At 48.9% G+C, this 19,883-nt stretch overlaps 2 protein-coding genes across 3 annotated transcripts; both read right to left on the minus strand.

Annotated features, from left to right (window-relative positions):
• Nucleotides 1–104: 104 nt before the first annotated feature.
• LOC147977119 (uncharacterized) lies at nucleotides 105–679 on the minus strand. Its single transcript, XM_087521070.1, has 2 exons — nucleotides 463–679; nucleotides 105–418 (listed from the first exon to the last, which is right to left on the minus strand). The coding sequence occupies exons 1-2, from the start codon at nucleotides 677–679 to the stop codon at nucleotides 105–107; spliced, it is 531 nt and encodes a 176-aa protein (XP_087377196.1).
• Nucleotides 680–1,481: 802 nt separating this feature from the next.
• Nucleotides 1,482–5,092, minus strand: LOC125553138 (Nucleic acid-binding proteins superfamily). Of its 2 annotated transcripts, XM_048716922.2 has the most exons (10): nucleotides 4,770–5,088; nucleotides 4,438–4,597; nucleotides 4,226–4,287; nucleotides 3,566–3,725; nucleotides 3,362–3,482; nucleotides 2,946–3,027; nucleotides 2,747–2,850; nucleotides 2,513–2,591; nucleotides 2,367–2,417; nucleotides 1,482–1,816 (listed from the first exon to the last, which is right to left on the minus strand). In XM_048716922.2, the coding sequence occupies exons 1-10, from the start codon at nucleotides 4,977–4,979 to the stop codon at nucleotides 1,733–1,735; spliced, it is 1,113 nt and encodes a 370-aa protein (XP_048572879.2). In that variant the 5' UTR covers nucleotides 4,980–5,088; the 3' UTR covers nucleotides 1,482–1,732. The 2 variants fall into 2 exon arrangements, with proteins under 2 accessions (XP_048572879.2, XP_087375290.1); XM_087519164.1 differs by having other exon boundaries at nucleotides 2,367–2,591; nucleotides 4,770–5,092.
• Nucleotides 5,093–19,883: the final 14,791 nt, after the last annotated feature.

Consider the following 19,883-nt stretch of genomic DNA (forward strand, 5'->3'; position numbering starts at 1 on the left):
TAAAGCGCGCCCACGCCGCTTCAGCAGGCGCACTATATTTCAGTTTTTTTCCTACTACGATTCGATACATATTTGGTTTCGTAGATAGTTCTTCTATTACTAAACTACTCGTCCGACTCAGACTCTGTCTCGGTGATATCCTCCTCCGACGTCGGAGCGTAGGCGTCAAGGAACCGCTCGTCGCCGGAGTTCCAGGAGGACGCATCTCCTATCGCTTGGTTGTATTTAGCGATCTCCTTCCGCGTTCGCTTGTCCTCGCGATAGTTGGCTCGCTCCTTCCTCCTCTTCACCCTCCTCTGGACGAAGAACTGTTCCTCGTTGGTGTCTTCCGGGAAGTGATGGCTCCACAGCGCCATGGCTTGCTCGTCCATCTCGGCCAGCCTGAGACAATGCTCCCGCTCCGGTGCTTGCGACGATCCTCGTCGGTGAGAAGCCGCAGGAAAGGCGCCAACTCCTGTGCACGCTCCCGCATCGCCACATCGGCGAAGTTCATGTCCTGACGGGACCGCAGGAGGTGCCACGCCGCAGCGTCATACGCGCGGGCGCCTTCCTGGGCGGTGTCGAAGGTTCCGAGACGGAGCCGCATGCCGTCGCCCGACCGAATCTCGACGGAGTAGGTGCCGGACGGACGCACGCGGACGCCGCGGTAGCCCGTACCTCCCCGGCGGCGAGGCGGCATGGTAGCGCGGTGATGGCGTGTCGACGACAGAGGGCGATGGAGAGAGCGGAGAGGGCGCTGCAATTTATAGGCGCGCCAGACGCGGCGCGCCAAATGTAGCGCGCGAGCTGCCGCCTTTTCCCCCACGCGCAATCGTTTCCCACGCGCGCTAGTTTCCCGCCACCGCTGAAGCGCGCGAAAATGTCTCGCGCGCGTCTTTTGGCGCGGCTGTTGGAGATGCTCTTACATTGAATCCAATAGCTCACAAGGCAGATCCGCGGGCCCACACGTAGTGTTGCCCTTTTAAATTTGGCGGGATGGTGGGCGCACGCGGGAGCGCCGCGGTGCGCCTTGTTTGATGGGCGTCGTACAACGTCGACTGAACGAACCTAGATGGTATCGATCGTCCCGGTCCAATCCAATCCACTCCGCTATCCGTACGTCTGCATCATCTCATGTCACTTTTTCACTAGCCTAGCCGTAGCCGGCCCGCTTTAATTAATCGGTACTCCAAACTCCGTAAACTAATTAGCATCTCGCTTAATCATTTGCTGGGCTGTGGTGCACGTTGCTGACCCAGATTGATTGTAGACTATCTTTGTCCAAGATGCAAAAAAAAAGGGAAATAAATGATGAACTTGCCATCCAATTTGACTGTTTTGCATTGCTTATCGAGACTCATGTCATGGTGTGGCGACCAACCAAACGCTCCTAGTTGCTATTTCGGCAAACACAAAGTGAGCCATATGCCACCGCTGGTATGGTAGTCCTACACAACAACATCGAAACCACGAGAGGGAGACACAGTTTCTGCTCCGGGCCATTAGCAAACGTACGTATTTATATTTATTTACATATACACGGGAACTCCCAGAGGGTTCAGTTGGTTCAGCCAGGTGATTGCCGCGCCTACCTACTCATTGCAGTGCTGCAAAAATGTACAACTCTCGGTCTCCACCTGGGAGGAATGGAGTTTCAGCACCATGCGTGTCGACGAACTGTCGTTTAGGCTTCAGTGTGTATAGTGTGGTCGCTTAGTTAGGGAACTGGCTGGGAACCTTCAGGCAGGAAAGCTCAGGGAACGCGTCCTAGCACTCTTTGCACCGCCTTCTTCACGCCCTCCTGGTCTAGGCTCGTCGTCAGGTACACTTCCTGGACCTGCATATATGCCGAGTTGAAGAAAGATCATCTATGAAGATTTGGCCTACAGTTTGAAAGCGACAAGACAAGGTGCTTATGCGTGTGATATATGGACAATATATAGTTTCTCAAACTCCAGGGTTTTGGCAGTGATATATGGCTCGTCGTGAGGTGCACTTGTTTTGGCAGCTTGCGCATTGCAGGCATATCAAGCAATGTATAAACAGGTTGGTTATGCAGCTGTGTGGCATGTTTTTGGCACGGCTGTAAACACTGGCTTCTCATTCCATGGCTTCACACATGTACAGCTGCATAAAAAGAGCCCTTCCCTTCTGCTGCTCGCTCTCAACAGATGGCAGTGTTTACGACTCGCATGACATATCAATAGATAAGTTGTGATCAATGGCTCTTCTCGAAACATAGATTATGTTGTTCTATGGAATGTAGTATTTGTTCTGTTGACCAGGGACCGAAAACCTATCCACATACTTGCAGTCCAGTAGTACAATGGAACTGCCTACCGAAAGAAAATAATAATACATACTATGTATCAAATAAGAAAGCCAACCTGTCTCCCAGCTCGAGCAAGAAGCTTGTACTGGTTGTCCTTAGCTGGCACCTGCATAACGAACGAGAGACCCAATACATCACCATACTCGTCACGTGGCAACTTCGATGAGTAATAAAATTAGTGTGCTTTAGGACGATACATACGCTAGAAAGCCAGAGCTCTAGATCTTGTGAAACCACACGTTTCTCCAAAGCCTGCCGCCCGAACCGCACATCTGTTATACTGTGAAGAAAATACAATATATTAACACACAAGATCACGGCAGAACCTATACATACATGTATACCATGGTTCTAGTCAAGAAGAAAAGGACACTGCTCTTAAAGTGGTACACCAACAATAAACAACTGGATAACACATTCAAACAGAACACATACCCATCCTCTTGTAGAAGTTCATTACATATACCGTCAAGTCCTGGAAGAAGTTCAATTTCTGGAGGAGATGATGCGGTCTCAGAATCAGGTGATAGGTCGGGTTCCTACAAAACATGATTGTTAACTGCATGAGTCCACTCCTAAATGAACGAAGTTGAGTAGTAAAACATCCTGAGACACTGTGTATTCAGCAACTGACCAAAGGAATAATTTTGTCCAATGTCTCCAGCAGAGGATCTTCCTCCAATTGCCTGATTGATAAACCAATCCTTGACTTCTCCCTGTTTGTGTAGGGAATGCAAGTATGTCAGATCATTTAACATGATTTTCTGATTCAAGATAAGACGCCCATTGTTTTTTGATCTCACTTGTAAGAAACAAAAGGAAAGCATGCCTGAAACAGATTCATTTAATTCTGTTCATCTACCCCTAAAACACTGTGCATTATAGTTGCACGGCATTAAGATCATATTCCTGATGTGCATTTTTTTTATCAATTCTAGCATCCATGAATGCCATTATCCAATATATTAGGTTTATTACCACAAACCAACTAGATTGCACTAGGATGCAGGCGATTTTACTGAGAAAAAAACACACCACTAGGATACTTACGCATCAACATTCACCACTATGACCTTGACGATATCGCCTTCAGTTAGAAAATCTTGGACATCTTGGACAAGATCCCAAGAGACCTCAGAGATATGTACGAGACCAGTGAGATGATACTTTCCTGTTTGAGCATAGTTGCCGTCAATCTCTATGTGAAATAAAATATTTAGAACAGAAGTGACCAAGGCTACTGCCAAATAGTACCATCAGGAAATCGCAGGTGAACAAATGCACCATAGTGGAAGACAGAACCAACAATTCCATCATAGGTACCGCCAATCTTTACTTGAGAAGAGTACATTGACCAACTGGCATCCTTCTCAGAGAATACAAGCTTCTTTTCTGCCTCATTTGCTTCAACTACCTATAGCAATTAGCAACAGCAAGTGGAACCCTGAAATCTGGTGCTCATTTGGTAGAAATACCGAAGTATATAATATTTTAAGGCACAACCAAAACTGTCGGTGTAACTACCAAATATGTGTCTGATCATGGGAAATAGGCTGTAATTGATAGGGCCAGGCTACTATCAGAACGAAGTTTACTAGAATTGAAGAAAATTGAAGGACAGTTTCTTGGAGCTATAAACCCAGTTTACTATTGCTGTAGTCTATCTCTACTGCCAAATGCAGTAAGTAAAACCAAAACATGGCAATAGTTCATGTCACGGTATAAGGTCAACTTTATGGAGCATATTCTAATTGCTACAAACTTAAACCAGCATGCCATTTGCCCTACTATGTAGAACACACATAGTCAAAAAAGTGAGTCTACCATCCACTTAATTAGTAAATACAGTTGCTAGCATGCCGGAAGGATACGATTAAAAAAAAGCATGGAGAAAGGAACAAAAAAATCAGTTACCTTGACAGAAACAGAGGAACCTACTAGGTCCTTTGTAACATCTTGAATGGGCCTTTTGGGATCTGCAAACCAAAACAGACATGGACCATAAATTAAGTCACAGCAGCTGCAATCCACTCTTGAATTGTTTCCATTTGTAACTACGGTCGGCTCAAAGTAGTGGGGCGGGCAGATTGAGTAGATAATCAACTGGAAGGAGGAGGAAAGGGTACCTTTACACCAATGGGCGGGGCTGAGGAGAGGATTGGGCACGAAGCCCTGCATGGAGTTGTATTTCAGGATGAGCCCGCCGGTGTTTGAGCGCAGCACCGGCAGCGTGAGGATCTTCCCCTGTTCCTTGTCTGCGCGCACAGCCTTCCAGTCCGCCGCGAACTGCAAGCATCACGGCAGTCTCAATAGTGTCCTGTGATGAATGATACCCCCAGCCGGCATTGCATCGAACAGCTCCCGCGCACCACAGCAACTGCCAAGAACGGCCACCGGGGAAGCGTGGGCTGGCAGTAGGCAGCAAGGAAACAGCTGAGGCGAGGCTGTGCGTGCGTACCTGGGCCAGGCGCGCCTCCTCGAACGCGGCGGAGACGGACGCGGCGTCCTCCTGGCTGACGGTGGCGCCCTCGGACGCGGCCGCCGAGAGGCGGACCCGGCCGCGGCTGGGAAGAAGGGAAGGGAATGAGGCGGCGGGCGGCGCGGGGGCGCGGGAGGACGGGGAGATCGCCGCGAGGGAGGGCGGCGGCTTCAGGGACGCGGACAGCATTTCGTACGCCGGCGGTGAGCGGTGGGCGGTGGCTGGTGGTGGTGGTGAGGAACGAGTGGCCGTGGACGGGGAGCGCGGGACGCCAGGAGTGGGGATCCGTTTGCGTTCGGTTCGGATGGACGGATGGATTTGATCGGCGCGTTTGATTGGGTGGGAGCGAGCAGTCCATCCCCGTCCCGTGGTGGCCGCTCGCGCGCGTGTCCAAATCCTCCCCTGCATTTTCTTTACTGATTTTCTTTTATATTCAACTTTGAGAATTAAGTCTCATTGATGCTATAATTGTAAGATCTTACATTGAGACCCGTGCAAAATTTTCCTTTTTATTTTCTTCTTTGTATGTTATGCCACTTGACTAAGACTTGGTTAAATCTCAGTCGATTGCGATATATTTTTTTTAAAAAAGGAGGATGACCCCGGCCTCTGCATCTGGACGATGCATACGGCCACATGCTTATTATTTTGATAAAATAGGGTTTTAATGGCTGAAAACGTGGCATCATACAAGTGCAAAGAGTTTAGTCTCCTTGAAAATAAAGTCATTCCTGGTTATCCAGGTAGGATTGTTCTCTGTCTCCCTGATCATAATTCAAAGCGTGTGTAATGTGTTCAATAAAAAAGACGACATGCATGGGGAGAGCGGCCTTCCTGCACGCAGCGGCAGATGCACGCAGCGCATCGACGGCCGCGACGCGCGAGGTGATGTGTGCAAAAGAAAACGTGAAAGTAAGCAAAGCGGGCATACATTTGATCGATACACGCAAATACGCAGCAGACGTCGCTTTCGGTGGGGTCGCCTGGTACGGTTTTGACGTACGCAGGGGCCGGTCCGCTCAGAGCATGCAGGGAAAGGCCTGCAGGGCATGACTTCTATTACATCGCGGGCCCGACTCTGGTTTTAGTACTAAAATGGTTGTGTGTACCTAGCTTAGGCGCTGTACTTACGAATATGGTGTCCACGCTCGCATGTGAAAATTGCCGTTCTGGCACATTGTCGTGAGGCTTTTTACCGTGCATCCAGGCGCCAGTGCATGTCTCGGAGCTCATCGGTGACTGATGTATGACTATATGTGGACAGATTTATTGATTGAAAAGCTAATTTCAGAATGGTATTATATTCATTCTCTTGCCCAAAGATACAACAAGCTATTCACTGCCTATTGAGTGCACACCATTCTTGTTTTCTCAAAAAAAAGTGCACACCATTCTCATTTTTTTTACTAAAACCTTTTGCCTAGCTTGGACATTTGTAGAATCGGATACTTGTTCAGTGCAACATACTGCCTGGTTCGGGTATTTGTAAAACCGGATGTCTGGGTTCCGGTCTGTCCCGGACAGAAACCACCTTCTCCTGGTCCCGGGGCACCTTGGGCAGAAGATCAATGGCAGCCGTGGTAGAGCTGTCCGGAGACGGCGAGCAGAAGACGAACTTTGAGGCATCATGGCTCAATCACGGTGGATTAGACAAATGGGCCGCTTGTGTGCTTGTGTGTAGTTGAAACAGCTAGTGGAACCGGTCAATGTTGTCCTACGACGTGTGAGCGTGATTGATCAGGGTGCATGGGGCGTCTGGAGCGTGTAGCAGCCTTATGTCAGACAGTGCTGTCAGATTGGTGCTTTGAATACGCGTATACCATGCAAACCAAAATCCAACGTCCCGCTATACTCTAAGTAGCACGCCGTGCCGATGCGAATCGTGAAAGAACGCGCACCGTCGATGCCGTGTGTGCAGCTGCCACTGCGTCTAGCGATGCACTTCTCCATGCATGGGATGAGAGAAAAGAAGAAGCGCGAGAAAGAAGAGAGTACAAGTGTGAAGGCGTATGTGGTTTGTGGAGCGATGAGGCGTGGAATGTTATACATTTTGGAGAGGAAAATTGAAGGTTTGGATGGGGAGAAGAGCGGGAAGATGAAGTAAAAGAATCATGTCATCGGCTAGGGACTGAATCAATCATGCCTCCTTCGATTTTTTTAAGAGATGGATATAAAATATAATGGCATGTTTGATGATAGTGGATTTTTATGCAAATGGGTGCACGTGCATCCAGTTATTCGAAATAATCAGAACGCACAAGCGTAAGTGAAAGAATCGATATGGTTGACTAGAGGGGGGGGGGTGAATAGGCAACTAATAATTTTTAGCTTTTCTTTAACAATTTAAACTTTGCATCAAAGTAGGTTGTCTAGATATGCAACTAGGTGAGCAACCTATATGATGCAACAAGGATAGGAACACATGCAAGCAAGAGATATAACACAAATAAGCTTGCACAAGTAAAGGCACAAGATAACCAAGAGTGGAGACGGTGGAGACGAGGATGTGTTATCGAAGTTCCTTCCCTTTGAGGGGAAGTACGTCTCCGTTGGAGCGGTGTGGAGGCACAATGCTCCCCAAGAAGCCACTAGGGCCACCGTATTCTCCTTACGCCCTCACACAATGCGAGATGCCGTGATTCCACTATTGGTGTCCTTGGAGGCGGCGACCGAATCTTTACAAATAAGGTTGGGGCAATCTCCACAACTCAATTGGAGGCTCCCAACGACACCATGAAGCTTCATCACAATGGACTATGGCTCCGCGGTGACCTCAACCGTCTAGAATGCTCAAACACCCAAGAGTAACAAGATCCGCAAGGGATTAGTGGGGGGAATCAAATTTCTCTTGGTGGAAGTGTGGATCGAGGCCTTCTCAACCACTCCCGAGCAAATCAACAAGTTTGATTGGCTAGGGAGTGAGATCGGGCAAAAATGGAGCTTAGAGCAACAATGGAGCTTAGGGTTGGAAGAGATAAGTCAACGGGGAAGAAGGGGACCCCTTTTATAGTGAGGGACAAAGATCCAACCGTTATCCACCTACCAGCCCGCGGCCAGCGGTACTACCGCGCCAGGCCAGCGGTACTACCGTGGGTCCACGCGGTACTTCCGCTTGCTGCCAAGCGGTACTACCGCAAGGTCACGCGGTACAACCGTGCAGGCCTGCGGTACTACCGCTGCACTAGCAACAGCTAAGGAGGACCTGTAGCACAAGTGCCGAGGGCGGTACTACCGCAAGGCAGGAACCCCTTAGCCTGGGAAGAGTGTGGATAAAGAAACATCCATGCCTACTTCCGCTGAAAAACGGAAGAAGCAAAAACCTGACACAGTACTACCGCAGAGGGGCGGTACTACCGCTTGACAGCCGAGCACGGTACTACCGCGGAAGGAAAGCGGTACTACCGTGGTGGGCGCGGATGTAAAAAGTTACATCCTCCCCTACTACCACGGGGGAGCGGTACTAGCCCGGTGGGCCACGCCAGTGCAGCTCCAGGGGAGCGATACTACCGTGGGCACCTGCGGTACTACCGCGCCGCAGCACGGTACTACCGCTGGTCCGCTGAAAAACGGAAGAAGCAAAAACCCGACATAGTACTACCGCAGAGGGGCGGTACTACCGCCTGACAGTCGAGCACGGTAGTACCGTGAAAGGAAAGCGGTACTACCGTGGTGGGCGCGGATGTAAAAAATTACATCCTCCCCTACTACCGGGGGGAGCGGCACTAGCCTGGTGGGCCACGGTAGTGCAGTTCCAGGGGAGCGGTACTACCGTGGGCACCTGTGGTACTAGCGCGCCGCAGCACAGTACTACCGCTTGTTCCTACGGTACTACCGCTCACATGGGAGCAGTACTACCGCGAGCCACCACAATAGCCAGAAACAAGGACGGAGGAAGCTCCAAGGTGCAAGGGAAAGGAGGGGACAAGGAAGAAACGTGTACGTGATGATTCCACCCAAACCTTTCTGACGTGGACCCCTTCTTAATAGTACGGCTTTCCTACGACTCAAATCCACCAAAAAGAAACGTAGAAAAGACGCCATCTTCAACAGTCTTCGAGGGGCACCCAACCATCTTGTGCCTAGCGATGAAACGTCTGGGATACTCAAGGCACACGATTAGTCCGCAAACGCATTGTCATCAATCACCAAAGCACCTTAGGAAAAAAATATGCCCTTACAATCTCCTCCTTTTTGGTGGATTGATGATAACACGGGATTTGCACAATGGAAATAATATTAAGCAAACGCAAACCCCTCCTCTCTAGAATATAGACGGGCTCCCCTACATGTGTGCCAACTAGATGGTTTCTTTGGACTGCACGACACACATACTAGGATCAAAGCTCCCTCTATATTATAGAGACAAGACATATCTTGCAATAGAAAGGCTAACACTAGACAAGATAGTACAAACAAGTTAACTAAAATAGACTAGAGTGCATATGACTTACACCATATGTAGGAAAAGTTTCGAAGGCACAAACCACACAAAGACAAACGAGGTTCAAACGACAAAGCAAACACACCAAGCACGACACAACGCAAATCCCTACACTCTCTCCCCCTTTGGCATCGAGACACCAAAAAGGCAGAGAGGACACCTAAACACACAGGGTGGCTCGGGCAGAGAAGTCATCCCACTGCTCCTCATGCTCCTCGTCTGACTCAACGGCGGGGATGGACTCCTCGATGTCCTCCTCTGAACTGGTCCACTTGTACCCCTGCTTCGCCATCCAGGCAGCCTCTGGCATGATGACAACCTCAGAACCGCCAGAGACATCCTCTCCAAAGAGCCTCATAACCTTCTTGTCATGGCGGCGACTCTCCTTGTCTGCCACGTGAGTCCTGTACTGTCCCTTTGCCTGCATGCAGAAGAGAGTCTTCATCTTCTTCTTTAACTTCTTGGCCCACGACGGCTCAGAGGAAGGTGTGGTAGACCTAGCAGCATGGTCCTCAGCAACATTCTCTGCACCAGCCTCCTCCTCACCACCAGCCCTCCTAGCAGTAGAAGCCTCAGCACTGGTAGTAGTGTTGGCCCAGTTGGGCTTGGCGCGGAGATTGATGGACTCATGCCGAATCCGGCCTGGAGCAAGAAACTCATCACCAGGGTACATTTTCTCCCAAGTTGTGGAGAGCAGCAGAAATAGGTACGGTCCATAGATAGGTACCTTGCGGGTGAACACCACAAACCGAAGCTCACACCACATGATGTGTGAGACATCAAGTGGCTGAGTCTGAGATGAACGTGCCTCCGCACACAGGAGCAACATATCCACTAGATAGGAATGAACCTTGTCCTTGTCGCCAATGCGTGGGAACAGAGTGTTGCGGAAGATGCGATACATGATGTCCAGAAAGGAGTTCAGTACCCAAGTCGACTTGCCATTGGGGAGCACCTTCTCAACAAGGAATGGCTGAAGCAAGTTCTTGTTAGCAGACTCAGAGTTGGCGTGGGGGCGAACACCAATGGGTGTGTGAAGCCCGTCATCAGGAATGTGAAGCATATCGATGAACTCCTTCCATGTAGCAGACAGCTGACGGCCGTTGGTCATCCAGGTCATCCTCCGCTCATCCCCGGGGTGAAAGTAGACTGATGCAAAGAAATGACAAACAAGCTCAGGGTCATAGTCAAGGTGAAAGGAGATCACAGGCTCAATAGCAAACTGCTCCACCAAGTCCAGAGCCTCTCCAAAATAGTCACGAAACTTGTCCTTCCTCATGTGACTCATGTCTATCCACTTGACATCCGCAAAGGTATTCTGCTTGTTCTTAATCACATCCAGATAGATAAGAGCCTGCTGCTTGGTCCAAAACAACTCAGAGCCTCTGAGGACAGCACGAGGATTCACATAGGGGTTGATCTTCCGGCGTTCGACATACTCACTGAGGGAAATCTCATCCATACCCTTAGCAGGTTCCTTTTGCTTGCTGGCAGTGGTCTTGACATTGCGCTTGGGGGCATTGGAGCCCTCTGGTGCTTCATCTTGGGGATTGCGCAGACGCTTGGAGCCAGTGTCACGACTGGGATTGGAGTGGCGAGAGCCACCACCTGAGACACAAAAGGAAAAACACACACGACAAGCAAGAATGATCAATGCAAAGACCACAACACAGCAAAAGAAACATGTAGGAAGCACACAAGATAATTGCCATGAGAGAGATTTGACCCCTACGGTAGAACAGCCAAGTGCTGCGGTACTAAGATTATACTACCGCTCCTAGTCGCGGTAGTACCGTGTAAGGTCACGGTAGTACCGGGTCTGGGAGCGGTAGTAGGATCTTAGTGCCACAGCTAGCGCGGTAGTACCGCACCTGATGGGCGGTAGTACCGCACGAGCTAGCGCGGTAGTACCGCACCTGATGGGCGGTAGTACCGCACGAGCGGTAGTACCGCACGTGAGGCGCAGTAGTACCGCACCGCGTCAGATCTGAACAGGTTCAAATCTGAGAAAGCCTACAAAACCACGGCGGTATTACGGTTGGACAAATCTATCACAGGAAAATATATCAAGTATAATTCCTACGCAACACGATTCTCCTACATCCTACTCTTGCATAGATTTGGCCTAAAATCTCAAGAACAACATGCATCTCCCCAAAAACCTAGAAGCGAGAGAACAACCAAGAAAGAGAGGGATTTGGGGAAAAACCTTGTTCCATGGCAAGAGGAAGTGGTGGGGAACGATCCCACCGGTCGAAATCTGAGGAGAGTGGCCGAAGATAGAGATCCGACGAGGACCTCCGGCGCCGTTCTTGAGCGAGAGAGAGAGAGAGAGACGTGGGGAGAGAGACAAATGAATGGGTATGGGGAGTTGGAACTCCCCTGCCCGAGTCATAACCCCCATGTCCACTCGACGGCGCGGTAGTACCGTGCGTCATCGCGGTAGTACCACTCGGCGGAAGTACCGCACCTGAGTGGTAGTACCGCTCTCCTGAGCGGTAGTATCATGCCCTCTCAACGTGGTAGTACCGCGGCAAGCCGCGGTAGTATCGTGGGCTCAAAAGTTGCAAGTTTCAAGCAGGTCTTTGCATGAAAACTTCGAGGCAACACGACACCACAAGACCACGCGACACACGAAGGCAGAAAGGCAAAAGACAACATGAAACAACCACGAGACACCACCTCTCCAAAGAGAGGGCGGTGGCCGGAGCCACCTATGTTTGAGTCAATTGGTATGGCACCGCGAAGAATTATCCTTGGGCCCATGACCAAAACTCGTCTTTGAGGCACAAGTACCATAAAAAATGGCTAATGTGAAAGACTTGATCAATTTATGCATAATGGGGGGAAGGAGAGTTCATTGAGAGAACAACACCCCCCTATGTCTATGCCTACATCTAAACAAGACAACAGGTTGAGTATGGTGGGGTGTGCAAGGGTTCAAGCAACATTGTTCGAATCAATGATATTTAGCTCATGCCTTAACTCGCGAAATCTTGCTTCATCCAAGGGCTTCGTGAAAATATCTACAAGGTTATCATGAGTGTTGACATAGTTGAGCTCGATCTCTCCTCGTCTAATGTGATCCCGGATGAAGTGATACCGTATCTCAATATGCTTCGTCTTGAAGTGTTGCACCGGGTTGAGAGAGATCTTGATGGCACTTTCATTGTCACATCAAAGAGGCACTTTGTCACAAATGACACCGTAATCCTTTAAAGTTTGCCTCATCCATAAGAGTTGTGCACAACAACTACCGGCCGCCACATACTCTGCCTCGGTGGACGAGAGAGTCACACAACTTTGCTTTTTGGAAGACCAACTTACCAAAGAGCAACCAAGGAATTGGCACCCTCCGGAAGTGGACTTCCTATCCACTTTGTCTCCCGCCCAATCAGAATCCGAATACCCTACAAGCTTGAAGTTTGCTCCTCTTGGGTACCATAAGCCAAAGTTTAGGGTATGAGCCAAATATCGAAAGATTCGTTTGACCGCCACATAGTGACTTTCCTTAGGTGCGGCTTGAAACCGTGCACAAATTCCCACACTCAACATGATATCCGGTCTATATGCACAAAGGTAAAGCAAGGAGCCTATCATGGAATGATATACCTTTTGATCCACCGCTTTACCATTGGGATCTATGTCAAGTTGGCACTTGGTGGGCATTGGAGTGGAAGCCGGCTTGACATCACTTAGCTTGAATCTCTTGAGCATGTCTTGAGTGTATTTGGCTTGGTTGATGAAGGTTCCTTCTCTTCTTTGCTTCACTTCGAACCCTAGAAAGAACTTCAACTCTCCCATGGAAGACATCTCGAACTTTGAGGTCATGAGAGCGGCAAATTCCTCATTGAAAGCTTTGTGAGGGGAACCAAAGATAATATCATCAACATATAATTGGCACACAAACAACTCCCCTTTAACCTTCTTAGTAAAAAGAGTGGGGTCTATTAGCCCAATTTCAAAATCACGGTCTTGTAACAACTTGGTAAGGTGGTCATACCACGCACGTGGGGCTTGTTTAAGGCCATAGAGTGCCTTATCGAGTTGATACACATGATCGGGAAAGTAGGGATCCTCGAACCCGGGGGGTTGCTTGACATAAAACAATTCATTAATGGGACCATTAAGAAAAGCACTCTTCACATCCATTTGTTGTAACTTAAAGTTATGATGAGAAGCATATGCAATCAACATGCGAATAGATTCAAGACGAGCAACGAGAGCAAAGGTTTCACCGTAGTCGATACCCTCGAGTTGGGAGTAGCCTTGTGCTACCAAACGAGCCTTGTTGCGAATGATAATCCCATGGGCATCTTGCTTGTTCTTAAATATCCACTTGGTTCCAATGACATTGTGGTTCCCCGTCGGTCTTGGCACCAATCTCCACACTTTGTTGCGCTCAAAGTTGTTGAGTTCTTCATGCATGGCATTGAGCCAATCCGGATCTTCGAGCGCCTCATAGACCTTGTGGGGTTCGACACAAGAGACAAACGCGTGATGCTCACAATAGTTTGCTAATTGTATACGAGTGCTTACCCCCTTTCTTAAGCTTCCAAGCACATTCGTCATGAGATGATCCTTGGTGGAGAGCTCGGAAGCAACCTTGGCGGCACGACGCTCCAATTCCTCCTCGGGGGTGAGATGAGGAGTGGTCACTTGATCATCTTGAGCGTCGTCTTGAGCTTGTTCTTGTTCTTGAACTTGCTCGGAGGAGAGAACTTGACCTTGGGCATCACTTGATGTGTCAACACCGTATTGAGCATGATCTTGCCCTTGGTCTTGTTCTTGAGGATGAGGGCCTTCATGTTGTTCTTCGGAAGCGTGTGGGCCTTGGGTTGGTGATGGCTCCACTTGAGTGGAGCATTGTCTTTCTCCTTCGGCCACAAGGTGTTCCTCAATGGGTAGGATAAAGCCAACACCCATTCTTCTTATGGCTTGAGGAGGAATTTCATCACCTACATCACAAGTGCCACTTTGCTCCACTTGGGAGCCGTTATTCTCATCAAACTCCACGTTACACGTCTCCTCAATAAGTCCTGTGGATTTATTGAGGACACGGTAAGCATGAGAGTTTGTAGCATAACCAACAAATATGCCCTCATAAGCTCTAGCCTCAAATTTAGACAACCGAACGCCTTTCTTGAGAATGAAACACTTACACCTGAACACCCGAAAGTACTTGAGGTTGGGCTTGTTACCGGTGAGTATCTCATATGGAGTCTTGTTCAAGCCCTTGCGAAGGTAGAGCCGATTGGATGCATGACACGCGGTGTTGATGGCTTCAGCCCAAAAGTTGTATGGAGACTTGAACTCCGCCATCATGGTCCTTGCCGCATCCATCAACGTCCGGTTCTTCCTCTCCACAACACCGTTTTGTTGAGGGGTGTAAGGTGCAGAATATTGATGCTTGATCCCCTCATCACTAAGAAACTCATCCAAGGTGTAGTTCTTGAACTCGGTGCCGTTGTCACTTCTTATTGTCAAGATCTTTGCATTGTGTTGACGTTGTGCTTCATTTGCAAAGTCAATGACGGTTTGTTGGGTCTCGCTCTCCCTCATGAAGAAATACACCCAAGTGTATCTTGAGTAGTCATCCACAATCACCAAGCAATACTTCCTACCCCCAATACTATCGAAGGATGGAGGCCCAAAGAGATCCAAGTGAAGGAGCTCCAAAGGCCTCTTTGAGTAAATGATAGTCGTGGGAGGGTGAGCCTTCTCATGTAGCTTTCCTTCGATACAAGCACTGCAAGCACGATCTTTACCAAAACTAACATTCGTTAGTCCACGGACATGGTCCCCCTTGAGAATACTTTGCAAAGATCTCATATTTACAGGGCTAGACGGCGATGCGAAAGCCATCCCACATCAACTTTAGCCATTAGGCATGTCGCGGTCTTAGTGGGTCGCTCCGAAAAGTTAATCACATATAGAGCGTTCTCGACATGCCCAACAAAGGCTACTTTAAGAGTCTTGCTCCACAAGAGGGCCACGTTATCGATATCAAAGAAAGTGGCAAAGCCCATGATTGCAAGTTGACGAACGGAAAGTAAATTGTATGCAAGGGACTCAACAAGCATGACCTTCTCGATCGTGAGATCATGAGAGATGACCACCTTGCCAAGTCCCAATACCTTAGAAGATGAGGCGTCACCCCACTCAACATTGGTCGGCAGAGATGGAATCTTGTGCACGTCCACCACCAAGTCCTTGCTTCCGGTCATATGATTTGTAGCTCTGCTATCAAGCAACCATGATCCCCCACCGGAAGCAAACACCTACAAGAGATTAATACTTGGTTTTAGGTACCCATTTTGTAGTGGGTCCTTTGATGTTAGTAACAAGGGTCTTTGGAACCCAAATAGACCATTCAATGTATTCATGAGGAGAACCAATGAATTTGGCATAGACATGACCATCACTAGCACGACATAACATATAAGAAGGATTAAAGTCGCTGGCTTTAATGAGAGGAGTGGTGTTGCCCTTTTTGACAGCGCCACCCTTCGCATTGTTCTTCTTCTCCTTGGAAGCACTCTTTCCCTCCTTCACAAAGGTTTACATGAGAGGAGGAGGTCGTTTGGTCTTGTCATTCTTCTTCTTGTTCTTGGACTGCTCGGGCACGTACCCAACCCCTTCCTTGGCCACAACTCCCTTTTGGTTGATCAAGAGGTCGTTGAGGTTCTTCTTGCCTTGTATGCAAGTCGCAAGACCTCTCTCAAGTTGCACTTTTAGCTTAGCGTTCTCCTCAACAAGATGCACATGCTCACAACACGGGTTAGTAGCATTTGCATTATCAATTAACATCATACGAGGAAAAGTGGCTTTTTCCTTGGTTAGATTTACTTGAAGTTGATCATGAGACTCTTTGAGGCTAGCATGAGCACCCTTCAAGACCTTGTGAGCCTTGTCAAGTAGATCAAACTCCTCTTTCAGTCTAGCAAGATCAACCTCAAGTTCGGCCTTCTCGGAGTTTAGCACATGAGAAACAATGAGAACATGATCATAATCTTTCTTTAATTTAGCATGATCAACGTTGTGTGACTCCTCAAGAGCCAAACGAAGACCATGCTCTTCCTCAAGAGCATTCGAAAGATCCGAAATCTCATCGGCATAGTCACGACTATGCCCTTCCATCTTAGTGATGGTATCTTCGTGAGCCTCCATCATGTCATTGGCTTCACCAAGTTGTTCCAAGAGAGCAACAAAGTGCTTCTTGGATTTACCCTTAAGTTTGCCCATAAAGGCCTCAAACTCATTTGCCTCCACATTAGCTCCCTCATGTTCATCAATGCTATCCGTTGAAGAAGGATGATTAATGATGGTAGTTTTGATGTTGGGGGTTACCTTGTTGGTGGCTTTAGCCATGAGGCAGTTGGCGGTGATGCTCTCATTGGGTGAGTCGAAGAGAGACACCCGTGGAGTCGTCGCAATGGCAACTGAGGCCATGGCAGCCAACTCACCATCTTCATCATCGTCATCATCCTCATTGTACTCTTCTTGTACCACCAATGCCTTGGGAGGAGTATTCTTGGTGAAGTTGCTCTTGTTGGGGAACGACTTGGCCTTGTCCTTTCGGATGAGCTTGCCACCATTGTCTTCCCTCTTCTCATACGGGCACTCCACAACAAAATGACTCACATTGCCACAATTGTAGCAAGTCCTTACACGTTGCTTGCTCTTCGTGCCACTTGAGTTGTTTTTGTTAAAGTTTGGCCTTGAGTTTTTCTTGCTCCAAAATTGCCTTGAAGCGAGTGCCATGTGTTCATGATATGCATACTTTGTATCTTCGGGGTTGCTATCCTCTTCTTCCTCTTCTTCTTCTTCAACGGAGAGATTGGCCTTCAATGCAAGGTTGGGCTTCTTTGCCCTTTGAGAACGAAGCACCGCATTGTCGGTGGTCTTGTCCAAAATGTTCATGGCCACAAACTCATCCAATACTTCGCTTGAGGTCAAAGTGTGGAAGTCTGGTCTTTGACGAATGAAGGAGGACATGGCCTTGTGGTAGGGCATCATTGCCTTGAGGAATTTGCGCTTGATCCAATTGTCATCCGTGTCCTTGCTCCCGTGATCTCGGAGTTAGACCGCGAGTTTGGTTACTCTCCGATAAAGCTCACGAGGTTCTTCATCTTCTTTCATTGCAAACTCATCGGCCTCATCTTACACCACTTCATAGTTGGAGCGTTGAATGCTTGCGCTTCCCCGGTAGAGAGAGACAACACAAAGCCATGCGTCTTTGTCCAAGGCGAAGGGCCGAAGATGAGGTAGGTCTTCGGGTGGGATTGCATCTTGAATGATGAAGAGAGCATTCTCATTGAATTGAATATCCGCGGCTTCTTGAGGAGTGAAGTTGCTTGGATCATGTGGATAGAAACCTTCTTCAATGATTCTCCAAAGATTAGTGTTCACATGATTTAAATGACATTTAAAGCAGTAAACCCAAGAATCAAAGTCCTCATTTTCACAATCTTAGGGGGAGGACCGGCATGATTCAAATGAGTGGAAGGAACCGGTCCACCATAAACAAGTGGTGGTTCCACATGAGCAAAGATGCCGGTGCCATTTTTACCACTAGAAGAAGGAGCCTTTTCACTACTAGCTTCCCCCCTTATCGGAGGTAGCATCCGTCACCTTGTCGGTGGGATTACCCACTTTCAACGGTGCGGTGGATAGTTTAAGCCCTTCAAGGAATTTAGTAAACATGCTTTCAACCTCGGTCGTCATGGAGGTTTTCAATGTCTCCAAGGCCACATTGAACTCCTCACGAGAGACCGAGGTTCCCCCATCGCCCTTAGACGAGATCGGATTCACACCGGAGTGTTCCTCCACACCGTCTACGGTATCAACCATACTCTTCGGACGGTAAAGTCCTTAATAAAGAGACGAGGCTCTGATACCAATTGAAAGGATTGACATGGTTGACTAGAGGGGGGGGGGTGAATAGGCAACTAACAATTTTAGATTTTCTTTAACAATTTAAACTTTGCATCAAAGTAGGTTGTCTAGATATGCAACTAGGTGAGCAACCTATATGATGCAACAAAGATAGGAACACACGCAAGCAAGAGATATAAAACAAATAAGCTTGCACAAGTAAAGGCATGAGATAACCAAGAGTGGAGATGGTGGAGACGAGGATGTGTTACCGAAGTTCCTTCCCTTTGAGGGGAAGTACGTCTCCGTTGGAGCGGTGTGGAGGCACAATGCTCCCCAAGAAGCCACTAGGGCCACCGTATTCTCCTCACGCCCTCACACAATGTGAGATGCCGTGATTCCACTATTGGTGCCCTTGGAGGCGGCGACCGAACCTTTACAAACAAGGTTGGGGCAATCTCCACAACTCAATTGGAGGCTCCCAACGACACCATGAAGCTTCACCACAATGGACTATGGCTCCGCGGTGACCTCAACCGTCTAGAATGCTCAAACACTCAAGAGTAACAAGATCCGGAAGGGATTAGTGGGGGGAATCAAATTTCTCTTGGTGGAAGTGTGGATCGAGGCCTTCTCAACCACTCCCGAGCAAATCAACAAGTTTGATTGGCTGGGGAGTGAGATCAGGCAAAAATGGAGCTTAGAGCAACAATGGAGCTTAGGGTTGGAAGAGATAAGTCAACGGGGAAGAAGGGGACCCCTTTTATAGTGAGGGACAAAGATCCAACCGTTATCCACCTACCAGCCCGCAGCCAGCGGCACTACCGCGCCAGGCCAGCGGTACTACCGTGGGGCCACGCGGTACTTCCGCTTGGTGCCAAGCGGTACTACCGCAAGGTCACGCGGTACAACCGTGCAGGCCTGCGGTACTACCGCTGCACCAGCAATAGCTAGGGAGGACCTGTAGCACAAGTGCTGAGGGCGGTACTTCCGCGGGCGCGGTACTACCGCTCCCCCTTGCGGTACTACCGCAAGGCAGGAACCCCTTAGCCTGGGAAGAGTGTGGATAAGGAAACATCCGTGCCTACTTCCGTTGAAAAACGGAAGAAGCAAAAACCTGACACAGTACTACCGTAGAGGGGCGGTACTACCGCCTGACAGCCGAGCACGGTACTACCGCGGAAGGAAAGCGGTACTACCGTGGTGGGCGCGGATGTAAAAAATTACATCCGCCCCTACTACCGCGGGGGAGCGGTACTAGCCTGGTGGGCCACGGTAGTGCAGCTCCAGGGGAGCGGTACAACCGTGGGCACCTGCGGTACTACCGCGCCGCACCACGGTACTACCGCTGGTGCCTACGGTACTACCGCTCACCTAGGAGCAGTACTACCGCGAGCCACCACAGCAGCCAGAAACAAGGACGGAGGAAGCTCCAAGGTGCAAGGGAAAGGAGGGGACAAGGAAGAAACGTGTACGTGATGATTCCACCCAAACCTTTCCGACGCGGACCCCCTCTTAATAGTACGGCTTTCCTACGACTCAAATCCACCAAAAAGAAACATAGAAAAGACACCGTCTTCAATAGTCTTCGAGGGGCACCCAACCGTCTTGTGCCTAGCGATGAAACGTCTGGGATACTCAAGGCACACGATTAGTCCGCAAATGCATTGTCATCAATCACCAAAACACCTTATGGATAAATATGCCCTTACAGTAAGTTTTCGCAATTTCTAAAAAATATTTGTACACACATTGTTGGATGTAGTGTGAACATA

The sequence above is a fragment of the Triticum urartu genome, chromosome 4A (genome assembly GCF_056163025.1).
Source record: "Triticum urartu cultivar PI428250 chromosome 4A, HENAU_Tu73, whole genome shotgun sequence".
NCBI lineage: Eukaryota > Viridiplantae > Streptophyta > Magnoliopsida > Poales > Poaceae > Triticum > Triticum urartu.

Excerpts from the sequence above, each read along its gene's own strand:
- LOC147977119 (XM_087521070.1), bottom strand. The coding sequence starts at position 679 with ATGCCGCCTCGCCGCCGGGGAGGTACGGGCTACCGCGGCGTCCGCGTG. Across the intron at positions 419-462 it reads CGATGTGGCGATGCGGGAGC|GATCGTCGCAAGCACCGGAG; the intron begins GTGCACAGGAGT and ends CTCACCGACGAG.
- LOC125553138 (XM_087519164.1), bottom strand. The coding sequence starts at position 4,979 with ATGCTGTCCGCGTCCCTGAAGCCGCCGCCCTCCCTCGCGGCGATCTCC. Across the intron at positions 4,598-4,769 it reads AGGAGGCGCGCCTGGCCCAG|TTCGCGGCGGACTGGAAGGC; the intron begins GTACGCACGCAC and ends TGATGCTTGCAG. Across the intron at positions 2,592-2,746 it reads GAACTTCTACAAGAGGATGG|TATAACAGATGTGCGGTTCG; the intron begins GTATGTGTTCTG and ends TTTTCTTCACAG.